The sequence below is a fragment of the Gossypium raimondii genome, chromosome 12 (genome assembly GCF_025698545.1).
Source record: "Gossypium raimondii isolate GPD5lz chromosome 12, ASM2569854v1, whole genome shotgun sequence".
Taxonomy (NCBI): domain Eukaryota; kingdom Viridiplantae; phylum Streptophyta; class Magnoliopsida; order Malvales; family Malvaceae; genus Gossypium; species Gossypium raimondii.
Genome location: NC_068576.1, coordinates 10,638,081 through 10,659,843, shown reverse-complemented (window position 1 = coordinate 10,659,843; position 21,763 = coordinate 10,638,081). Strand labels below are relative to the sequence as shown.

The 21,763-nt window shown below is 34.5% G+C and overlaps 3 protein-coding genes and 1 long non-coding RNA gene across 10 annotated transcripts; 3 read left to right on the top strand and 1 right to left on the bottom strand.

The window, feature by feature from the left end:
* The first annotated feature begins 597 nt into the window (after positions 1-597).
* On the top strand, positions 598-4,159 carry LOC105763256 (disease resistance RPP13-like protein 4). Of its 3 annotated transcripts, none has more exons than XM_052625560.1 (2): positions 598-784; positions 1,290-4,159. In XM_052625560.1, the coding sequence occupies exon 2, from the start codon at positions 1,323-1,325 to the stop codon at positions 3,867-3,869; it is 2,547 nt and encodes an 848-aa protein (XP_052481520.1). In that variant the 5' UTR covers positions 598-784; positions 1,290-1,322; the 3' UTR covers positions 3,870-4,159. The 3 variants fall into 3 exon arrangements, with proteins under 3 accessions (XP_052481520.1, XP_012436856.2, XP_012436858.2); XM_012581402.2 differs by lacking the exon at positions 598-784 and adding an exon at positions 799-914 and having other exon boundaries at positions 1,129-4,159; XM_012581404.2 differs by lacking the exon at positions 598-784 and adding an exon at positions 801-914.
* A 785-nt stretch (positions 4,160-4,944) lies between these two features.
* On the top strand, positions 4,945-7,693 carry LOC105763255 (thioredoxin domain-containing protein PLP3B). 2 transcript variants are annotated; one of them, XM_052625891.1, is made up of 10 exons: positions 4,945-5,066; positions 5,186-5,279; positions 5,841-5,912; positions 6,012-6,059; positions 6,167-6,309; positions 6,456-6,528; positions 6,643-6,704; positions 7,007-7,104; positions 7,180-7,334; positions 7,427-7,693. In XM_052625891.1, exons 2-9 carry the CDS (start codon positions 5,196-5,198, stop codon positions 7,284-7,286), a joined length of 687 nt encoding a protein of 228 aa, XP_052481851.1. In that variant the 5' UTR covers positions 4,945-5,066; positions 5,186-5,195; the 3' UTR covers positions 7,287-7,334; positions 7,427-7,693. The 2 variants fall into 2 exon arrangements, with proteins under 2 accessions (XP_052481851.1, XP_012436855.1); XM_012581401.2 differs by having other exon boundaries at positions 4,947-5,066; positions 7,180-7,693.
* Positions 7,694-12,818: 5,125 nt separating this feature from the next.
* Positions 12,819-15,466, bottom strand: LOC105763254 (transcription factor bHLH110). 4 transcript variants are annotated; one of them, XM_012581398.2, is made up of 7 exons: positions 14,942-15,466; positions 14,124-14,724; positions 13,781-13,921; positions 13,617-13,688; positions 13,410-13,475; positions 13,264-13,323; positions 12,819-13,152 (listed from the first exon to the last, which is right to left on the bottom strand). In XM_012581398.2, exons 1-7 carry the CDS (start codon positions 15,067-15,069, stop codon positions 13,036-13,038), a joined length of 1,185 nt encoding a protein of 394 aa, XP_012436852.1. In that variant the 5' UTR covers positions 15,070-15,466; the 3' UTR covers positions 12,819-13,035. The 4 variants fall into 4 exon arrangements, 2 of the variants coding, with proteins under 2 accessions (XP_012436852.1, XP_012436853.1); XM_012581399.2 differs by having other exon boundaries at positions 13,617-13,682; XR_001124134.2 differs by having other exon boundaries at positions 13,074-13,152; positions 13,410-13,479.
* Positions 15,467-18,325: 2,859 nt separating this feature from the next.
* LOC128035396 (uncharacterized) lies at positions 18,326-19,587 on the top strand. Its single transcript, XR_008191845.1, has 2 exons — positions 18,326-18,709; positions 18,782-19,587. It is a non-coding gene; the product is annotated as an uncharacterized LOC128035396 (long non-coding RNA).
* Positions 19,588-21,763: the final 2,176 nt, after the last annotated feature.

The following is a 21,763-nucleotide window of genomic DNA, read 5'->3' as shown; positions in this document are numbered from 1 at the left end:
ATAAGGTTGTTGTCACTCACACTCACAACACTAATCAACTTGCTGATACTCTTATAAAAGCTCTTGAAAAACCAGTATTCAATCGATATTTGATCCAGTGTTATTGCACCCACCCAACTTGAGAGGACTTGCTCTTCAACAATTTGATCATGCTTCAATAAATGTTGATAATTTTATTTTAAATTCATATTTTAATTTTTAGTTATTTCTCATTCGAATTTAAATTAATTTCTATTTATTAAAAAACATTGGTTGAGAATAACCTGTATAAATAAGGATGCAATTCAATGATAGAAAATGTTAATCCTTTTATCAAAATAGTCTAAATTAATTAATTATTCATGAAAATGATCCACTTATAAAATCATGTACAAAAAGCCTCCATTCATCTTCTTCTTCTCTTATTAAAACAATCAGGCACGAGTAGGCAACCTAAGCCAATAAGACGGTCAGTTTTCACAAGCTAACATGCTTATAAAAGTTGTACAAAATGATTCCAGGTACTCAAACTTATTATTAGACTACACTTTTTTCGCAAATTACTGACTCAAAACTTGTAAATTTCGGGCGAGCAACAGGTTTAGTAGGAAGGAAGCGACTAGTTTGGGGGATGGAAGTTTCTCTTCAGTTTCATGGTCATTCAATCATCCAAATGCGCATCGTTGACTAGTCTGCACGACTATTCACTGTTGTGTACCATTACACCCTCACGCTGCAAACTTTATAGCATCTTTTCTTCTACACGATTGTATTACATAAATAAAGGACTTTTCGGTAAATCAAGGTATGAACAAGATCCTTCGAACTATTCCATTCTATCCGCTTTGACATTCTACACTTTAGCTTTTTATATTATTGGGGTTTTCTCCTTAATTTGAAAATGCCATAGATTTCTTGCCAGGAATCTCTCAATTGTAAGTTTGCTATGAGGTTTTGATTATTTTATCCTGCATACATTAGCTGATTAACATTCTTTTATCATTATCTATATTTATGTTTGATCTTTGATTTCATTATTATCTTTTAAATTCCTCCTCCATTTTCCCTATCATACCGCGAAGAACAAGTTCAGGTCATGTACGTTTATAGGAGAAAACCTTCTAATTCTAGTTCTTTTAATTGATCCAGGTTGTTGTTTAGGGTGTTTATGATGAAAACTTTAGTGGCTGAAGCATCATTAACTTCCCCACACTTGGTTTAGCTTTCTTTTCTTTTCTTTTGGAAGCCTTGAACAGATTAGATTTTGAGTACCCAAAGCTCCAAAATTTATTTAGTCTTGTTCTTTCTAGTTTTCTCTTTTTTGTAAGGCAAACCCAAAAAGCATGGCGGATGCAATTGTCAGTGTGTTCTTGGAGAAGCTTTTAAACACTCTTGCAGAGGAAGGCCTCTATGTGACTAAATTCAGGGAACAATTTGAAAAACTACAAACTGAGCTTCAATTGATGCAGTGCTTCCTCAAGGACGCAGATAGGTTGAAGAGGAAGAACGATACTATAAACAAGGTCTTGGCCGTTCTGCGAGAGTTGATTTATGAAGCTGAAGATATACTAGCGGATTGCCAACTTCAATCAAGGGATGATGCCTTATTCTCCAATGGCTGCTTAACTTGTATCTCTCCACCAGTCCTTCATTTCAAGCATCAAAATGGGAAGCGTATCAATGAAATTATTGGGGAAATTACCCAGATTAAACAGAACATCCAATCACTCCTTGGGGGGGCCCTTTTGTTCCAACCAAATGCCATAAATGGAAAGGACCAAATGCCCAGATGGAGCTCTCAAGTGTATGATCACACTATGGTTGTTGGACTAGAAGCTGATACTAAGAAGATTAAAGACTGGTTATTTGAAGCGGCTAGTGAAGGGAAGCAGGAAATACTAGCAATTGGAGTTGTTGGAATGGGTGGATTGGGCAAGACCACAATTGCTCAGAAAGTGTTCAATATTGAAAAAGAAATAGATGATCACTTTGATAGGAGAATGTGGGTTTCAGTCTCTCAGACATTTACTGAAGAACAAATCATGAGAAGTATGTTGAGAAATTTAGGTGATGCTAGTGTGGGGGATGATGCAAATGAACTGTTGAAAAAGATAAACCAATATCTCTTAGGCAAGAGGTATTTGATCGTGATGGATGATGTGTGGGGTGAAGATGTTGCGTGGTGGCGACGAATTTCTCAAGGGCTGCCTAAAGGAAACGGTAGTTGCGTCATCATCACAACGAGAAATGAGAGGGTTTCAAGGAAGATGGGAGTGAAGGAGACAAGGATCCATAGACCTAAATTCCTCAACAAAGATTACAGTTGGCTTCTGTTTCAGAAGATAGCCTTTGCTGCAAGTGAAGGTCAGTGTATCTATCCCGATTTAGAAGATGTTGGAAAAGAGATAGTCGACAAGTGTGAGGGTCTTCCCTTGGCTATCAAAGCTGTGGGAGGAATGATGCTTTGTAAAGCATCATACTATCATGAATGGAGGCGAATCGCAGATCATTTTCGAGATGAATTGGCAGAAAATGATGACTCTGTCATGGCTTCATTGCAATTGAGTTATGATGAGCTCCCTCCTTACTTGAAGTCATGCTTCCTTAGTTTCTCTCTTTATCCGGAGGACTGTGTCATAACAAAACAGCAAGTAGTTCATTGGTGGATTGGTGAGGGATTTGTCCGATTGAGAAGTGGCAGATCTTCAACTGATGCTGGTGAAGATTGTTTCTCAGGGTTGATAAATCGATGCTTGATAGAGGTTGTCGACAAGACTTACAATGGAACAATTTTAACTTGCAAAATGCATGATATGGTTCGCGAATTGGTCATTAAAATAGCAAAAGATGACGCCTTTTCCGTAACAAATAAGACTAATTGCCGCCACTCTGGGATTACCAACAACATGGACAGAAAACAGCTTACTGCTAATCCAAAGTTAAGGGGATTGGTGTCCACAACCAAAAGTGGTGAAGTCAACAAGATTGAATCAAGTACTGCAAAGAAACTTAGTGAGTTCCGATACTTGAGAGTTCTGGATGTTTCAAAATCAATCTTTGAATTGCCTATTGGTAGCTTGTTATTTCATATCGGTTCACTTCATCATCTAACTTATCTCAGTTTAAGCAACACTCATCCTTTGATTGAACTCCCAGCTTCCTTGGAAAAACTCACCAACCTTCAGATTTTGGACTTGAGTTATTGTCAGAATCTTAGAACTTTGCCTCATAACCTCATTACATTAAATAAGCTCAAGGTTTTAGATGTCAGTAATTGTGGTTCACTTGAATGCTTGCCGAAAGGTTTGGGGAGGCTTTCAAACCTTGAAGTGTTGTTGGGATTTAGACCTGCAAGATCTAGCCATGGTTGCCGTATCGGAGAATTAAGGAACTTGACACGATTGAGGATACTTGGATTACATCTAACACATGCTGATGAAGTTGAAGAGAATGAGGTTAATGCAATGGCGAACCTACGTGATCTGGAGAATCTGTCAATAAGTTGCTTTGATAGTCATGGGAGTGATCTAACCTCAAAACTTGACAAACTCTATCCGCCACAACAACTCTATGAGTTGTCCCTCAAGTTCTATCCAGGAAAGATGAGTCCTGCTTGGCTCAATCCTATAGCACTTCCTTTGCTCAAGTACCTCTCAATCTCATCTGGAAATCTTGCAAATGTGAATCAAAACTTTTGGGGATACAACAACATTGTTTGGAAGATACAAGGGTTAATGTTGGAATCACTGTCAGATTTGGAATTAGAATGGCCAATGTTGCAAGAAGCGATGCAAAGTTTGAGAATTGTGAATGTTAGTTGGTGTCCAGAATTGGTGTCTTTCCCAATTGATGATGTTGGCTTCAGAGGTGGAGTATGGATCAAGGGATAAGCACAAGCATTAAATCTAGAACTAATATTGACATTCATGTCTACAAATTCAGCGGGGTTTTTTTCTTCTTCTTTTTTATCATGTAATAAAGGGTACTTGATTGGATTTTCAAAATTTCTTTTTGAGGGTGGATTATCAAATTTATAGATTTTAACATGGTTGTATATTCATATCATATAATCCTATCTACAGTCTAAATTGTAGCGTGAGAGAACCTTTTAGGGCTTTGGATGGACAGCCCAATGTTTATATTAACTGGGTTTGGGTTAATACTAACTTATTTTTTTTTATATTATGTATGTATCATTTTACGGTCTATGTTTTGAATTTGTGATTGATCCTCGCAAAATATTATTTAGTATTGTCTTTAGGTCACTCAGCTTGCAAAGACTCTCAAATCGGTCCATTATTTGTATTCAGAGAATAATTTCATTAAATTGATTTGACATAAAATTACAATTAAGTTAACAAACTTGAATGATGAAGCCTAAAATTAATTAGAAAATCCGAATAAATCTAAAATCAACCCGAGATTAGAGGTGTTCATGGGCCAGGCGACCTGGCCCAGCCCGACAGTTCACCCGAAATATGGGAGGGTTTGGTAAAAATATAAGCACAAAATATGGGTTTGGGAAAAAAATGAGGCCCGTTTAGAAAATGGGCCAGGCCTCTGGCATCACTTTTTTGGCCCGAACCCGGCCCGAATATAATAAATATTTTTTAATTTTTTAATTTTTTAATTTTAAAATATTTTTAAAATATTTTTTATTTTTTTAAATAAATTTTTGGTGTTTATTAAAAAAATGGGCCAGACCAGGCCGGACTCAGGCTTAGAATTTTTTTCCCGGGCCAGGCCTGGACAAAATTTCAGGCCCATATTTCGGATCAGCCCAAGCCTAGGACAGAGACCAGAATTTTTTCTAGACTCGACCCGAACCGTACCCGGCCTGGCCCATGAACACCTCTACCCTAGATGCGTGGAGGAAATGAACGCATCAGCATCGAAGCATGGAACTATAAAGGATTGAATTTGGGCCTTGGGGAGCTAATATTAGCCTGCGGGCTACTGGGGCCGAAGTAAGTCCGTCGTGAAACCGGTGCGTTTCATGGGAGATCTTTCTCTTTAAATTTTCAAGATCCCATATTTTTCCTTTCATTTTTCTTTCGTCTTTACCCAAAAAAGAGAGATTCCAGCAGGTAAGATTATACCTGGATCTGCTTCCTTCTTTAGAATTTCCATGAAAGCCTCAATTTTTCTTTCTTTAAATCTTTTATGCATTTGATCCTTTCTGTTGCTTTTTGTTTTAATTTTTCAGAGAAAGAGAAATGGATCCGGATTCAGTTAAATCAACGTTGTCTAATTTAGCATTCGGGAATGTAATGGCAGCAGCTGCTCGTGACTATCAAAAGGTTGTCTTTTTACCTTAATTTTCTCTCTGTTTCTGGTTCTTTTTTATGTGTCGATTTGATCCGACCCGTTTATATCGACCAAGCTTCCATTGAATATTCTGTGATGCTCTGAAATTTTGTTAAAATAGAACTAGATCATTACCCATATCGTCTGTTATTTGCTCCTCCCAAGGGTGATAAGTAGCTTCCCTTCAATGTTAGATATACCATACTAAATGGCATTGTAGATACTTGCCTTTTGGACCTATTTTACTGCTAAGTCATTGAAGTTACTGTAATTTGTTGGCGAACTTGAAGATAATAACTTGTGCGCACTTGTAGATAATAGTCATACAATTTTAAGATTCTGTTTTGGTCTAAAAAGGGGGTTTTCAATGATGGATTGGAAACTGTAAATTAATGGTTTTGGTTGTTTTGATGATGCTTTTTTAAATGGCTACCCCAGGTTGACTTGCTGTACAAATGTTATCTCTGATTATCGAAGTTAGCTGGTAACAACATACTTATGCCAAGTGGTATGTGTTTAATGTGAGTGAATTTGTGAATGTCATGGTCTTATAGGAGCTGCTTGCCCAAGAGAAGGCGCAGTCATCTACTGCCAACGAGGAGGTTGACCTTGATGAGCTGATGGATGTAAGTCTTATGAAGCTGTTTGTATTCTGTGATGGAGCATCTTTCATTCATTCTACGTCACTCTGCTTTTGTGTAGGCTCATGAGCTTCTTGTATACAGGATCCTGAGTTGGAAAAATTGCATGCAGATAGGATTGCTGCTCTCAAGGTTAGAAATTTAATGGCAATTCTTAATTCAATGTGATGCAAAATGGTCTACAGATCTGGGTATGATTGTTCTGAACTCCTTAACGGCACTAGGGTTTATTTGAATAGAAAGAAGCCGAGAAGCGAGAAGCCTTAAAGAGGAAAGGGCATGGAGACTACAGGGAGATTACTGAAGGAGATTTCTTGGGTGAAGTCACTGGAAGTGAGAAAGTGGTTTGCCACTTCTACCATAAGGAGTTCTATCGATGCAAGTAAAGTTTTTCTTTTTTTTTTTTTACTTTTCTCTGTCCATCATGTACGCATATACACAGTAAGTGACATAAAGTTTGGATACACGTACTGTGCATGGTCAATTGTAAATATGAAAGACTTATCAGTATTATGTACGGACATTCAGGATAATGGATAAGCATTTGAAAGCCCTTGCACTAAAGCATATGGATACGAAGTTCATCAAGCTGGATGCTGAGGTGAACATCAACAAGCTTTCTAGATTTCTAAAGCTTGATAGATATTTTTCATATTTCATTCTAGTTGTGGTAATTTTTTCATTGCAAACTTAAGATTCTGAACTTTTGTGGCAGAATGCTCCTTTCTTTGTTACCAAACTTGCAGTCAAAACTTTGCCTTGTGTTATAATTTTCAGGTCAGCCATCATCTCTTAGCTTCTTCTTGTTTTTTTCCCCATGTTTATATGATGAAGAGAAAATGAAAGATTTATGCTTCAAGGCTGTTTAGTTCTGTAATGATTCTCTAAGGAACTTTCTTCTACCTAAGAATTAAACACTAGATATAGAGATGCACACTTGATGTTTTGCCATGGCTTTTTATGCTTCATGGATGTTTAGTCTTTGTGAAAATTTTTGCCATCAAGTGTTAAAAGTTAGAAAACAGTATCTCCCTTTTTATCACATCTGGATAACTTGAACCATTGCAATGTTTTGTCAGAAAAGGGGTTGCTGTAGATAGGCTGGTTGGGTTTCAAGATCTTGGTGCCAAAGATGATTTTGCTATGAGGACACTCGAGGTTGTACTGATAAAGAAAGGTAATGAACTTTTGTCTGGTTCAACATGCAAATTATGGTATTTAGCAGTGATGAAAACCATGTATCATTTTACAGGTATAATTAGTGAGAAGAAAAATGAAGATGATGAGGATGATGTTTATGATGAGAGTAGGCGCAGGACAGTGAGATCTTCCGTGAATCATGACTCCGATTCTGACTGAAAAAGAAAAAGAAATCGCTATCTTCTATCGGATTCCTTGTCTCAAGAGGTTCCATTTGCAGTCCCTTAATTAAATATAGGAACATGTTGGTAAGAGATGCTAAGCACTAATAATTACAATGTATTTTGGTTTGGTGCCAGCTTTTATGGCATGGTTCTGTGAGTTCGAAGTTTGAATTGTATCCAAAAGAGAGGGAAGCTGGAGAGATAGACCATTCGCTATATGATATTTCCCAAGTAGTTGTAATGCTTTTTCGCCATAAAGGTCATTGATGTATGCTTGTGCTATCTGCCTGGTTATGTATCAAGTCTTACCGTTATTTTGACATTCAATTGCTGCTGTAATTTTCAGCTAGTTCTTAGCATTCCATATTTATGAATGATATGCATTGGAGACAGTTAAATCAACTTGCATGTAGCTTATAATTTGCTGTATTATTGCCAGATGAGGTGCAAGGGCAACCATGACTGTAAAATTAGCGCTCTTCAAAATTGCCGGAGGGCATCAACCGAACTTTCCTTTGATCCAAAGAAAATACATGATTAAATTGTAAATTTTTCTAGTTAAAATTTAGCATAATTTGGTGACTAAGATGTAGTTTACCTTAACGCGTAATGAACTGTTTTTGTTTTATTAAGTTCTTATTTTCTTTATAAAAAGAAATCCTGAGATTAGATTTTGGCTCTTGACATGGATTGAAAATTGGGATTACACCAAAGCTGTGGACTTTAACTTAGACATTTTTAGGTCATTTGACTTTAATTGGGTCTTGAAACGGATTAATTTGGGCCTTCTTGGACTAAACTAATATTAGCCCGATTTAATCTTAATTAATTATCTACTTAAAGTAAAAACTTTAATTTATTTAAAGATTAATTATTAATTAATTTTTGGTTAATATTTACTCTCCTAAGTCTAATTTAAACATAAATTAATCTAATTCAAAATTAAAACAAATTTAAAACGAAATGGAATAAATTTTGGTTTGAATCGGACATTTTGAAAAACTCAACTTGGTTTTTAATGTTAAATTTTAAAAAATTTAATTTAATCCTAAAATAAATAATAAAAATTAAATTTAGTCTCTAATTTAATATAGAAGCCCATTCTCATAAAATTCAAAGTCAAATCATAGTAAAAAAAATGAAAATAACGTCTAAATAAAATTTGAAAACCGAGTCGATTTGTGATATTTATAGTAATAAACTTTTCTCAAAATATACAGGTGCTTTGAGCGAGACGGATCCTTGTCGTTCTCAGCTTTCAACCGAACAATCTTCTCTGTTATTCTCGTATCACAAACTACTTTGAGTGTGGGCTCAAACAATTCAGAATCAAATACAGAACTAGAAATAATTTTCTTACTTTCAATAAAAAAAAAGTAAATCTCTCTCTTATAGAAATCAGTAGAATTGTTATTCTCAGAAAATATAATTTATACTTAGAAATAAATTCTCACTATTTTCAAGTAGAATAACAATATCTCAATGTTGTATACAACTTATTGTGTTTTTAGCCCTATTAATGTCATTTATTTATAGGAGGGATTTATTTATAGGGGAGTGAAACCCTGCTGTTGAATTAGTAGAATGCATTTAATGGCTATTTAAAAGGAACACAATCTCCTAGTTGAACTAGGAGAGAAAGGGGTTAATAGAGTGTGCTTTCCCTCATAGGTATTATGATGAGGATCCGGGCCTCTCCTGTACTAGATCTAATTATGTGTGCGTCCTAGTCTTTTAACCCAACACTTTATAATTTAATCTAACCCAATACATGTTTTTTTATTTCTCAAAATAGATATTACATATTAATTTTTTTTAAAAATAAAATTAATTTCTCAACCCAATTCTTATTTCCTTAAAATCATGATAATTTTACCGTAAAATTTTTTATAAGAAAGTTTATTTAATTTTCTACATTCAACGAATTCTCAATGACCAATTAATTTAATTTCATTTTCTAACTTCAATTAATTAATTAATAATTATAAAAACTATAAATCAATTATCAAGTCATTTCCATACTTGGTGAGAAAATCACATTTATTTTCAATGTTTCTCATTTCTCTAACTCTATCATTTCTATCCATTTCTGTTCATTTCATTCAATATGCAATTCATTTCTGGTTTCAACAAGCTAGCAGAGGGACCGATTGGATATTTTTGATTAGGGCTCAAATGATTTATAACTAAGTTCCAGGTTTTCACCTATTAATTGTAAACTCATTTAGTCATGAAGTCATTCCACTATAGTATCGTGATTGAGCTCTCTCTAATGACATACCATTACAAAAGCTACTCGATCAATTCTCGTCCAACAACCTTGTCATAAGTGTATTACCCTTATAGGATAACCTTAATCAATTTGGGATAAATCTGCTATCCCAATATGATCTTATTTTATCTCATGGTAACCATTACATCTTTTTTCATGAAAAGTCTATCACTATCAAATAGTAATTAAGTCATTCATAACAAAGACAAACATCACATGACCACGTTTACTTTTCATCTATCATGTAATGCCAACGAGAGAACATCATTTACCCATTTCTTGGGCTATGAATTCTACTATTGTGAATGATGTTACATACTACAGAATTCGTATACCCAACGCACCAGCTTTTAGTTCCTTATCTATTTGAACTCAGGCTTTTACTTACATCAAAGGATACGAGTCACTCATAATTAATCCATCATCCACTCAGGATTAAGGTATGTCACACTATGAACGTCACAAGTGAATAAATCCATAAATGGATTTAGGATCTATTTTGCTTAGGTCTAGTCTGATGTACTGTCAATTCAGTCAGTCACATCTATGTATATATCTTTTAGGAGTCATCCACTTTGATACTCATGACAAAGCATCTCCCCAATTGGACTTGATAGACAACATATTAGTTTTTCAATCGGTTTACTTATTTCCGATTAGACTAATGTCATGTATAGGTTCGTCTACTAATATAAGTTGTCTTTTTGTATTACGATCTGACCGCGTAATACCACTTAGTATTAGTTAAACATTAGACAACTAGTGAGCTAATATTTGCTTCTATTTTACTTTACATGCAAGAATCACGTGAGGACAATATACAAAGGGTATTAATGTAATCCATGAATAATTTTATTAACCAATCTGTTTGAAAAAGTTACAAGTGTACAAGCGAATAAACTACACTTAGGGCACCAGATCCAACACACCTACCACGAGTTTGTTGGAAAAAATCTGGTTTGAGATTGGTTTTCTTGCACAACGAAAAATAAAAAAAATTTTAAAATCGAGTCGATTTGTGATATTTATAGTAATAAACCCTTAAATGAATTTGCACCTGTGTTTTCGGCTAGACGGATACTTTTCATTCATGGCTTTCAACTGAATGTCCTTCTCTACAATTCTCGTACCACGATTTGCTTCGTGTGTGGGCTCGAATGATTCAAATCAAACACAAAACCAGAAATAGTTATATTTACTTTTAGTGTGAAAATGAAAAATCTCTTATCAATAGAAACTGAAAAAATTTGTTATTTTAGAAAATATATTTAATAGTTGAGAATAAATTCTCTATTTTCGACCAGAATAACTATATTTAAAGTTTTGTAAATAGCCCTTGTTAAATTGTAGAAGTTTATTTCAATTAGAAATACAAACTCCTAGTCTATCTAGGAGTATAGAGGGCAGCAACCCTAGTTAATAATACTAGGGTTTGTTGTCCCCCTCATTAACTTGAGGGGCTTTTGAGCCTCTCCCATATTGGATCTAATTACAAGTATTTTTTAGGCTTTTAACCCAATATTTTATAATTCAATCCAACTCGATATTTATTTTTTTATTTCCCAAAATAAATATTTCAATATATTTCTAATTAAATAATCTTCTCAACCCAATTCTAATTTCGTTAAAATCATAACGACTTTACCGTAAAATAATATATGAGAAAATATATTTAATATTTCTATATTCAACAGTTCACTATGACCAAATAATTTATTTATATTTTTGAACTTCATTTAATTTGAAAAACATAAATTCATTTCCGTGTCATTTTCATTTTCATTTTGGAGAAAACCATAATCATTTCTAAATGATTTCATTTATTCATTTTCATTTTCATTTTGAAGAAAACTATAATTATTTCCAAATATTTATCATTTCTCCATTTTCATTATTTTTATTCATTTTTGTTCATTTGATTCAACATGCAATTCATTTTTTGTTTCAACGAGCTAGCGGAAGGGTGATTGGACATATGTGATTAAGGCTCAAATGATTTATAATGAAGTTCCAACTTTTTGCCTATTGATCTACCGTAATTTGATATGGAAAATTAGGCTTTCCCAGTACACTTGAGGATCTTGTTTTCAAGCATAGTAGCGTCTTTTCTATAGTTTTTCGTAGTTTTTAAGTTTTGAGTTAATAAGTGAAAATGCCCCGTTTTTCTTGTTTTGATACCCAAATTGGCCAGTAGTGCCATTGGGGGTCTTGACATATGATTAAGTGTTGTAGGGATGTGTTGGAGGCCAGAATTGAGCGAGAACATCACCAAAGCAAAGGGTATTGCGATATCCTACCCTTGGAATCACGATACCTCCAATAGGCCCCAATGATGGAGACCACAGAGTGATGTCGCAATATCCACCCTAAGGTATCATGATATCCACATGCTTTGACAACCCTCATTTCAAGACTGTCGATGATGTAGCAATACCCCTACCCAAGGTGGACATGTGGAACCACGAGGAACTACCTGGAAAGCACCCATGAATGGCTCTCTCTTCACACCACTCAAGTGTCTCGCCTCTTACTAGGCCACCCGCTATTAGTAGGAACACCTTTACCACCAAGAGGAGACCACTAAGGGACCACTGAGGCATAACAACCTCGTACTACCTCAGTAAGGAGAATGTCAGAGTGGTACCACACTCGACAACAACCCACATACGACCTTGTCACCTGGCCGGCCACAAAATCATTGTGTCTCGATTTTGTCGATGATGTGGCACTATTGGGAACGAGACCTCCCTCCCTATAAATACCATGTAGAAAGATGAGAGAATGATCTTCAACCCTCATCAACAACCTTCCTCAACATCTTATCTCCCTTACTTGCATGTTATCGTCCTATCCCACTCTCCTAATTTTTTGACTCTCCGCCTATTTAGGAGAATCAGCGTCCTTTGCACCACCCCTTCTCCTTATTTCTTTTCTAATACATTGTATCAACCCTATTTTTTAATTGGGTCACGATTCTTTTCTTAATAGAGATAACGAATAGAATTATTTTGATAACATAATTATATTTTAAACACCACTCTTGAATAATTACCAAAGTAGAAAAAATGGTATAATTTAAAGAATAATTTTGCATTTAAACCTAAATATAGCTATGAAAAAAAAACTATGGCCGGATTAGTCCCCATCTCTTGTACTTTTTACCTATGAACCGCACACTGCTTTTCATTTTTCGTGCAATATTGTTGTATCCTATTGATTATGCATCCAAATGAGAAAGTTTGTTTTTTTGCTAAGTTTACAACAATGCCAAGTTGATGATTCCCTAATAATCATTCATTTTCATGGAGGTTGACATGTATAAATGAGCCAGCCAAAGCTCTAGGTCTCCACAACCAGACCTCGTTCCTACAGTCCTACACCTTTAGTTTATAAATCTTGATAATCCCAAAGGCCAAAATTACTATTTCTTATGTACAACCTCAAGTTCTTAATGGGGGGGGGGGGGGATTGTCTAAACCCCACCAGTGCAACTATTAATAAAATATGATGCTGAAGACTGGGGCACCAGGCATAGTCCTCTACTTCTAAGGTCACGCTTATGCTCTTCCTGTCCTTCCACTCTTGAACCCTGCCAAAAAAAAAACTTTTAATTTTCCTATTAACGATGATTAATATTAAGTTCCAATGTCATTTGGCTTGCAACTGTGTGGCTTATTGGGATAGCCAGGGAATTTCATACCCCTTGCATTGTTCTATAAAACTTGCTTTGCGATGACTTCATAAATGGCACGCTCAGTGTCTGCAAATGGAAATTGATGTTAAGGACACCAAAGCAACTATATATATATAGTGAAAGGAATCAAAATAACCAAGAGTGAAAATTACCTGAACTTGGTCATGAAGGAACTGGATGTACCCAATGGCTTCTGATAACACAGTAGCTGTATCTGTCTGGCTATCACTCAAACACAGAAATTTAGATATGCAAGTATGGCCCTATTAATATTTTAACTTCTTGAACTGTAAAATTCTCACATCTCAATCAGTATTTAGTGGAATGGTGATCAGGAGGTAACATGGAATGAAATTTACCTTGCCAAAAGGTGCCACTAACTTCTGAAGAGCAGCGACCCTGTCTCCTAGTTTCTCTTTCCTAACCTGTAGCTAAAAACCCAAAGTCCAAGGTATGGTAAGAACTGTAAAATTGAAATAAAAACTACAACTCGAAGAGTTGCTAAGTGGAATATCAGTTCCACCTTCAATGTGGGACATGGGGATCGTGACATTGAAGACCTATGCTTCTTAGCATCCGTATGGGTCGATTCCTTTGTATCAGAAAAGCTACCTGGCCTCTTTGTACTTGTAGTTGTTCCGCTAACAAAGGCTGATACCTTATGCTGGAAGAAAGGAAAGCAATTCATTATCTCGGCATGTTAAAGTGACCAATAAAAAGCTTGAAACAATAGTAGTGTATGTAAATGAAAAAGGAACTCTTTAATTGCTGGTGATAGTAGTATTTTGTTTGGTAGTAAACAGGAGATTCTAAATGCATGAAAATTCAAAGTGGCAGAAATAAGAATAAGAGAGAAAGATACCCACTTTGGAACCGGTGGACGTATCATCACTATGTTCTCTTCTGTGATCAAGGGATTCATGGCCCATAAGCACACTTCTGTTTAATTTCCCAGGAATATCGATTAAAGATTGATTATAACTTCCACCATCATATGTTGAGGTTAAAAGATCCAAGGATTTCAGGTTCAGGTCCAAAGAGCTAGAAAACAATGTGGAACACAAATCCGAGGTTGAAATACTTGTACTTTGAAAGATATGATTGAAATCGTATCTGCTAGCTGATGACGTAGTTCCTACATATGGTGGCGGATGATGATCATTTCTGTGCAACTCTCCTGAGGAAAGTTGCAGCTCAGTCATGTTGTTAGAAATGGGGAAACTGCTGTGCCATAGATTGTCATGATGAGTACTTGAATATTGTGGATAGTGGTACATCATCTCACTCAGTTTGGGGAAGGAATCCGACATCTCATCTTTGATATTTGCAATGAGAAATTCACTTGCAGATTGTTGGCTGAAGCTATCTTGGTTCATGGAAGTCCTTATCAAAGGCGGCTCTTCCCATGGATCCCTTGATTTTGATATGGTTTCATTCAGATCCCTACTGTATTTACTACCAATATTCCTGCACGAGAGATTGACATAAATACAACATGTATTCAACATGAAAACATTACTAATATACTATTATACTGAAAATCATAGAAACCCCAGAGGCATGTTTATGTTGCATGAACAAATCCAGAAGACTACACGTACTAATCAAAGAAAAGTTAACAATAAGTAAAGCTCAGACTGTAACAATGGAAACAACAGAAGCTTTATCTTATTTAGGCACTTACGGGAAGAGGTTTTGATTCCATTCATCTATGGTTGAAACTTGATGGCTTGTTGGAGTTCCCAGAGAGGAATACTTAAGATGCTGCTCTTGAACCTTATTGCCATGGGGATGAAGATTTGCAGATTCCATGATGATTCTAGTTAGTTTTATATATTATTAACCCAGCTTGAAAAAAAAAAACCGAATAAACTAACATCTCCCTTTGGTTCAATGAAGAAGCAATATATATAGTAAACCACTTCAGCCTTTAACCCACACTTTTCTCCTTTGATTTCCTCTACCTGCAACTGCATGCAAAGTCTCAGCTTAAAGAAACAATCTGAAACAAAGAAAAGAGATACCCTCTCTTTGCAACTTCAGTATGGTAGTGATATGATATTGGTTAAGTTTCTTGTTCTGTGCTTGCCATTCTCTGCAAGATCACATATATAGATGGATAAGACATGATTTGATTGAAACCCTGATTTTTTTGGAATTGCACTAAGATGAGAAAATTTTGTTCGAAAATGATCTTTCCTGTCTCTTTTGTTCAAAGACTTTTGTATTAAGCAAAATATATATAGGCATATTCGGAGCTAGGGTTTTCATTCTAAAGTTAAAAATATTAGGTTATTAAATCACCACCATTACAAAAGAGAAATAGTAATCCTCTTTTCGGTACAATAATAGTAGAGTTTAACTTAGTTAATTCATTTTAAAAATTGGAAATAGAAGAATAAATTATTAAATAACACTTTTTAAGAATAACAACTAAAATATATATTTTTAAAAATAGGGTTTGGATTTGATGTATTGAAATTATATAGTGTAAGTGAATTGTATTATCAATTAATTCATAGATAATTTTAAAATAATTAAAAATAATATATATAATGGATCATATTTAATAAATCCATGAACTTTTATTCCATGCTCATCGTTTAGAATCTTATTAATTAAAAACTAGCGACTGTTTGATTGAGCTGAACTTTCGGAATTGTTTGGATTAAACAAAACTAAGATGTCTTTTCAATGAAAAGAGACCTAAATATAGAATAAGTAAATAATGAACCCAGAAAAGATAGGTGAGAGGAAAAGATGATAAATATATGGAAAAATAAAATATGGAGATTATGGGACAGATTGCTAACTTGTCGTTTGCCTATTTCTCTCCTACTTTCTCCATCATCCAAAACTTTTTCATGCTTTAATTTTCGGTCCTCATTTGAGGTGTCGCAATCCGAATATAGCTACTTGAATCGAAATTTTGAACTCGGTTGAGCATTTATCTTTAAGTTTAATTGTTAATTATTATACTCAAGCTTAAATTCGACTCAATAATTAATGTTAGGGCTAATTATCTATGTTAATGACAATAATAAAATATAAAAATATGAAAAGTTCGATAAGGCTCACGAGTCGTTCAAGTCAAGTATTACAAAGTTTGAATTCAGCTCGACTAATAGCTCGAGCTGCTCAAACTTGAGCTTGGGTTGATAATTACCGAATCGAGTTCAATTTATTTCAAATCAAACTTGAATAGCTTGCGAGCACTAGTGTCTCATTTACGCCCGTAACTCTCATCTTTCAACATTGGGTTACTTTTTTGCACGAGTACACGATTCAAATTATTTGAAGCACGACACTAAATCAATCCATTTTTGTCTAAGTTTATATATAAATTAATGTATGGAATTTTTTTAGATTTTATTTTGAATTTAGATATAAATATATTCTAATTTTCGATAAATTATGAAAAAAAAAACAATCGGAATTCAGTTTTTTTATGTATATAATCATTCATAAAACATGACCTTGGACTTGAATTCTAATTAAATTTTGTAATCTAAAGATTATTGAAGTTTTTAGATTTATGGGGCAAAAACTAACCAATTATTGGAATAACATTGGGATTCCAAGATGCAATTGGGTATGTTTATAATTAAGAACAGGATTTGGAGTATTAAATTCAAAGTGAGATAGCACTTATCAACTTGCTTAACTAAGCAGTTCAATTGGAATCCTCGTTGGGATGCATTAAGCTTTGACATATATTTATAATTCAAAATATACATCTTATATTATAATCAAATAAAATAAAATACTGTTAAATGCCATAAAATACGATCATCTCACCACTACTAACATTACTTTTCACAGTCATTGTAAGTAGTCAACCGTACTCAACCATTTCTTTATTTCCCACTTTTCACTGTATTTCGCACGCGAGATTTATTATTTATATATTTATATTATTTTTTATCAAAATTATAGTATTTATTATTCGCTGCAATAATTAATCTTTTCCTCGTGATTTTAAAATGATAAATGTTTAACTATAAAATACGTTTTATTCTATAAGCGGATATTAAACTCTCAACCACATAATTAAGAGTAAGGTGAACAATCGCTACATTAAATTTAAAACCCTAAAATTCTAATAACAAATACTCTATTGTGGAATAAACCCTTTTGACAAAAACTTGGAATAGAAGGTAAAAACTCAAAATCCAATTTTAAAGTTTTAAAAATGATAACAAAATCTAAATATTAGGTAAGTTATTGAAGGTCAATCGAATACCATGGGCTAAACCCATATTGACGATATTTATAAATTAGATATTACCATGAATATAGGCATAGGCATAGGCGCCTAGCCTTATTTGTCTTCTCTCCTTGGTTAAATAAGATTTAATAACAATAAGAAAATGTTAAAACTTGTGGAAGAAATTAAGAATGGCGGTGAAATGGAAAAGTAATAATATAGTATAGAGAAGTGGCAAAGTAGAGCATGAAAAGTAGGCATAAAGTTGGCTGAATTATTAAGAAGGCAAGGCATTTGAACCCTAGATGATATATGCTCACTTTTGTTAGCATGCAGAAAATCCAGGTATGGAGGACCATTCTAGCTAGTCTTTTTTTTTTTTTTTACATTTCCTATCCAGCAAACTAAGTCACAGCGCATACATCAAATTCAGGGTCCATTTACGTATTTTATTTACAAGATAATTAGACTATAATCTACCTCATGTTAAAAAATTTATACGGATTTTTATGTTGTGTTTAGCCTTGTAAACATGGAAGCTTTCAAGAAACCACATGTGCCAAAACTTATAGAGTGAGTCGGTATAAAAGTCAACTTTTCATAATTGTTAAATAAGGATGAAACGTTTCTTATGTGCTTAAACAAAGGTTTTTCACACACTTCTAGTTTGTAATATAAAATTAGATGAATATTGGTTTATTTAAAATAGAATATATGAAAGATAAGCTAAATAACTTTAAAAAAATGAAAACATAATTTCAAATCTAATATGCAACATTTAAAATCTTCTTCTTTTTTTTAACATGATCGGGTTTTCATTAAATAAAGACAAGGATAGCAATTAATGGGATAATGTACCATCCCAAAACCTCCACAAACCTTCCAAATTCAAACAAAACAGAAAACCCCAAAAGCCCTATCATTTCTTCCAATGTATCCCGAAGAAGACCAGACGAAACCCTCTCAGATCCAAGCCAAAAGACTAATGCATGAACAGATCCTTGCTATCAATAGAGAAAGAAACACTTTGGAAACCATTTGGAGTAATAGATTAGATAATTTCCAAAAACCAAATCCGAGAGGAGCAAATTAAGTCTGATGGAGCTACCGTTGCCAATCTCTTCAGCCATCCGTTCTAACATCCCTAGCGCCTCCTTAATTCAGTACCGATGAACCGAAAATCGACGACCTTCTCCCGTTGGAGTGTGCGCAGCAGTGTTGGCTATCCTTCCAATAAAGAAAAAGGTGACTTTATAAAAAAATTTCCCATTTTTTCCTTTAGGTCTCGAACAATCAGGTTTAAAACTGACTTATCAGGTTTGGATGAAGCTACCTTCTTGATAATAGTGATTGAATCGCCCTCCACTTGAATCAATCGAGACCCCAACTCAGCCGCAAAAGTGATAGCTTGCTCACATGCTCAAGCTTCCGCAACGAGAGCATCCAAAACACCATGGTGGGGGTAAGTACACGCAACCATGATAAATCCTACAGAGTTTCTAGCTAGTACTCTTGATGCTTTAAACAGCGCCATAAATTTGAGAACAGCCCAATACTTCCTCCGTATGGAAATGTGGTAGTAGCTCCTTGTTCATTGCGAGTGAAATTCTTCGTTATATATTATCATAAATTCATGATGCATCCCCTGCCATTGAAGCCGAAAAGAACTTTACGAAATAGCTCGAAGCAATCATCAGTAGATCTTCTCCATTCGTTACCCAATGACCCTACTCATCCTCAAGACCTAGAATTTTATTTTTCCTTCTCCGAGTCGAAGTAAAATTATGAAAGAATGTAGTATTTTTATCTCCATTTACTAGCCAATTAACTTGTGCCTTCTGCTTCCAGAACAATTCCTCCTTATCAACTTCTAAATTCAAGCTAATTTGGACTTCCATAAGTTCAGCAATAGTGTCTTCCTCAGGATCACACTCATACAATTCCGCCAATCTTGCCTCTAAGTTACCTTTACGTGCCACCCTTTCTCTTTTACTATTTTTGCACCACTGTTGCAACTGTTTTCCCTGTAAGAGTATGCCCAAAGATCAATCATGAGATGGTTGTAATAACATACTTGATTTATCATGTTTATTAATATAAGGCAATATAAGGCATTACCATTATTATTTCAGTTTCTTTTCTGTGAGTATAAATAAACTGTTTTATAATAATGTCCTGAGAATAATATGATTATTCTTAAAAGGTCCTTAGTCAAGTATTATTGTTGACTAGGACAACAATAATGCATTAAGACTAACATGTAGTTGATTGATGATAAAGAGTTGTCATTGATATGGAGTGTCAAAATCAATGCATGAATATGTGTGTTAGAGAACAAACATATTGGACTGACCCACTATGAGTATGTCTCTTAGATTATTATGTAATTGTCACAACATTACTCATAGTGATTAATATGTATATGATCCTCAGACTTGAGATCATCATTATCCCAACATCGTGAGTTGTATATTTTGATACAGTCAAATGTACACCGTAACTGGTTGTTCTACAAAGGCTGATGTTGGATATGCCGCAATCTATGTAGAGGGATATGGTTGATCAATATAGGATAAGTCCCTCCTACATAATGGGAGTAATATCTTAGGCCACTTGATTGAGTGAGACTAGAAATGCATGGCCATGCTCAAATAAGTTGATATGAGATGTCATACTTATTTGTATATCATAGTCTACTCTAGATATCAAGGAACATGGGATGGACTATGCAAGTGTGACTATTCCATGACTTGTCTCCAATCCAGAGATAAAGGACTTAAGGATTAATGCATGAAAGGTTAATTGCAAAAAGGTTATATCGAATCATAATTTCTTGTAACTAAGGTAGCAATGATGCATTACTAGATGTCACTCATTGTTTGTAACATTAGAATCGTTCTAGTATTACTGCTAACGTTACAATAATCTACAGGGTCACACCCTATGGTTGAAATGAACGGAATAAAACATAGTTGATATTGTGTTTGGTTGTCACATGAATTAAATTAATTATTAATTATAGAAACATCGAACATATTATATGTACAAGATTGTTGTACACATAATGAGAACATAGTTCTATTAATATATGAATTTGGTTCGTATATAAATTTAAATAAATATAGTTTATTGAAATCCTTGATATAATTAATGTAATTATAATTTTCGGTTTAAAACATTATTATATTTATTTATTTTTAATTATGATTATTATGTTCGGATAAATTTTTTATGAATTATGATTCATTATATATATACCAATTATAAGAGGGTTAGTAGGTGAGAGTTTAAAAAAAACCCTAAGAAATAAAATCATAAAATTTTGCTTGTGAAGTCTAGCAACCGTCAAGCAAAGAATTCTCAAAAACAGTTTTGGGGATTTCTTCCGTTCATTGTCAAACTGGGTGGATTACGCAGAGGTCAAAATCACGAAAGGTTGCAGCTTGGTTCAATAGTAGATTAGAATTCTCATTGTCGAGGCGTCGCTGTCTACTCAGATTGAAATTACGGTAATTTTAAAACCATTATTTCACCTCGATTCGTTCCTCGCACATGGATCCATGGGTTGGATCGCTGAAATTATTTTTTTTATTAATTTTCGCTACGCCATAGGGGTACCGGCATTCCCTACATGCCCAACCCTTCTAACTTTAACTGTAAAACATCCAATGAAAAGGACCAAAATTGCCTAACTTCCTCCGCACAAAACCCTTCCAAACACCAATTGGTATCAAATCTAAACTTAAATCGTCCCCTTGTCATCTTCCTTTCACACTTTCGACCTATTGTATCGACCACAACAGAACTGTGATAAAAAAAATGGGTCCAATGATTAACAGAATGGTCAGGAAAAGAAGTCTACCATGCCGTATTAGCCACTCCCCTATCAAGTCGTTCTCGAATATTAGTTGTCGATAACCGCCTCCTTTCCCAAGTGAACCACTACCCCGTGAACCGTCAGTCACTCAAATCACAATCTTGTAAAGTTAATCTAAACACCTCCATATTCCGTTCAGATCAAAGTCGACCACCCATCTTCTCAAATGAATATGCTATCTTATTAGAGTCTCCAACCACCAACCATGAAAGTGTCTAATCCTAACCTAATTGGAGAAGTAAATTCCATGACTCACCATGCCTTCGATCTTCAAGGTGTCCATAAAAAACCAATAAATCACAAAGTTATCCCACCCTCTCCATCACTGACTACCGCATCAATATAGTGTTGTGAATAACTTCTTAAGCTCGCCACACAATCTTGTCTTTAACCTAAAGACAAACCCCCTTAGAACAAATAGC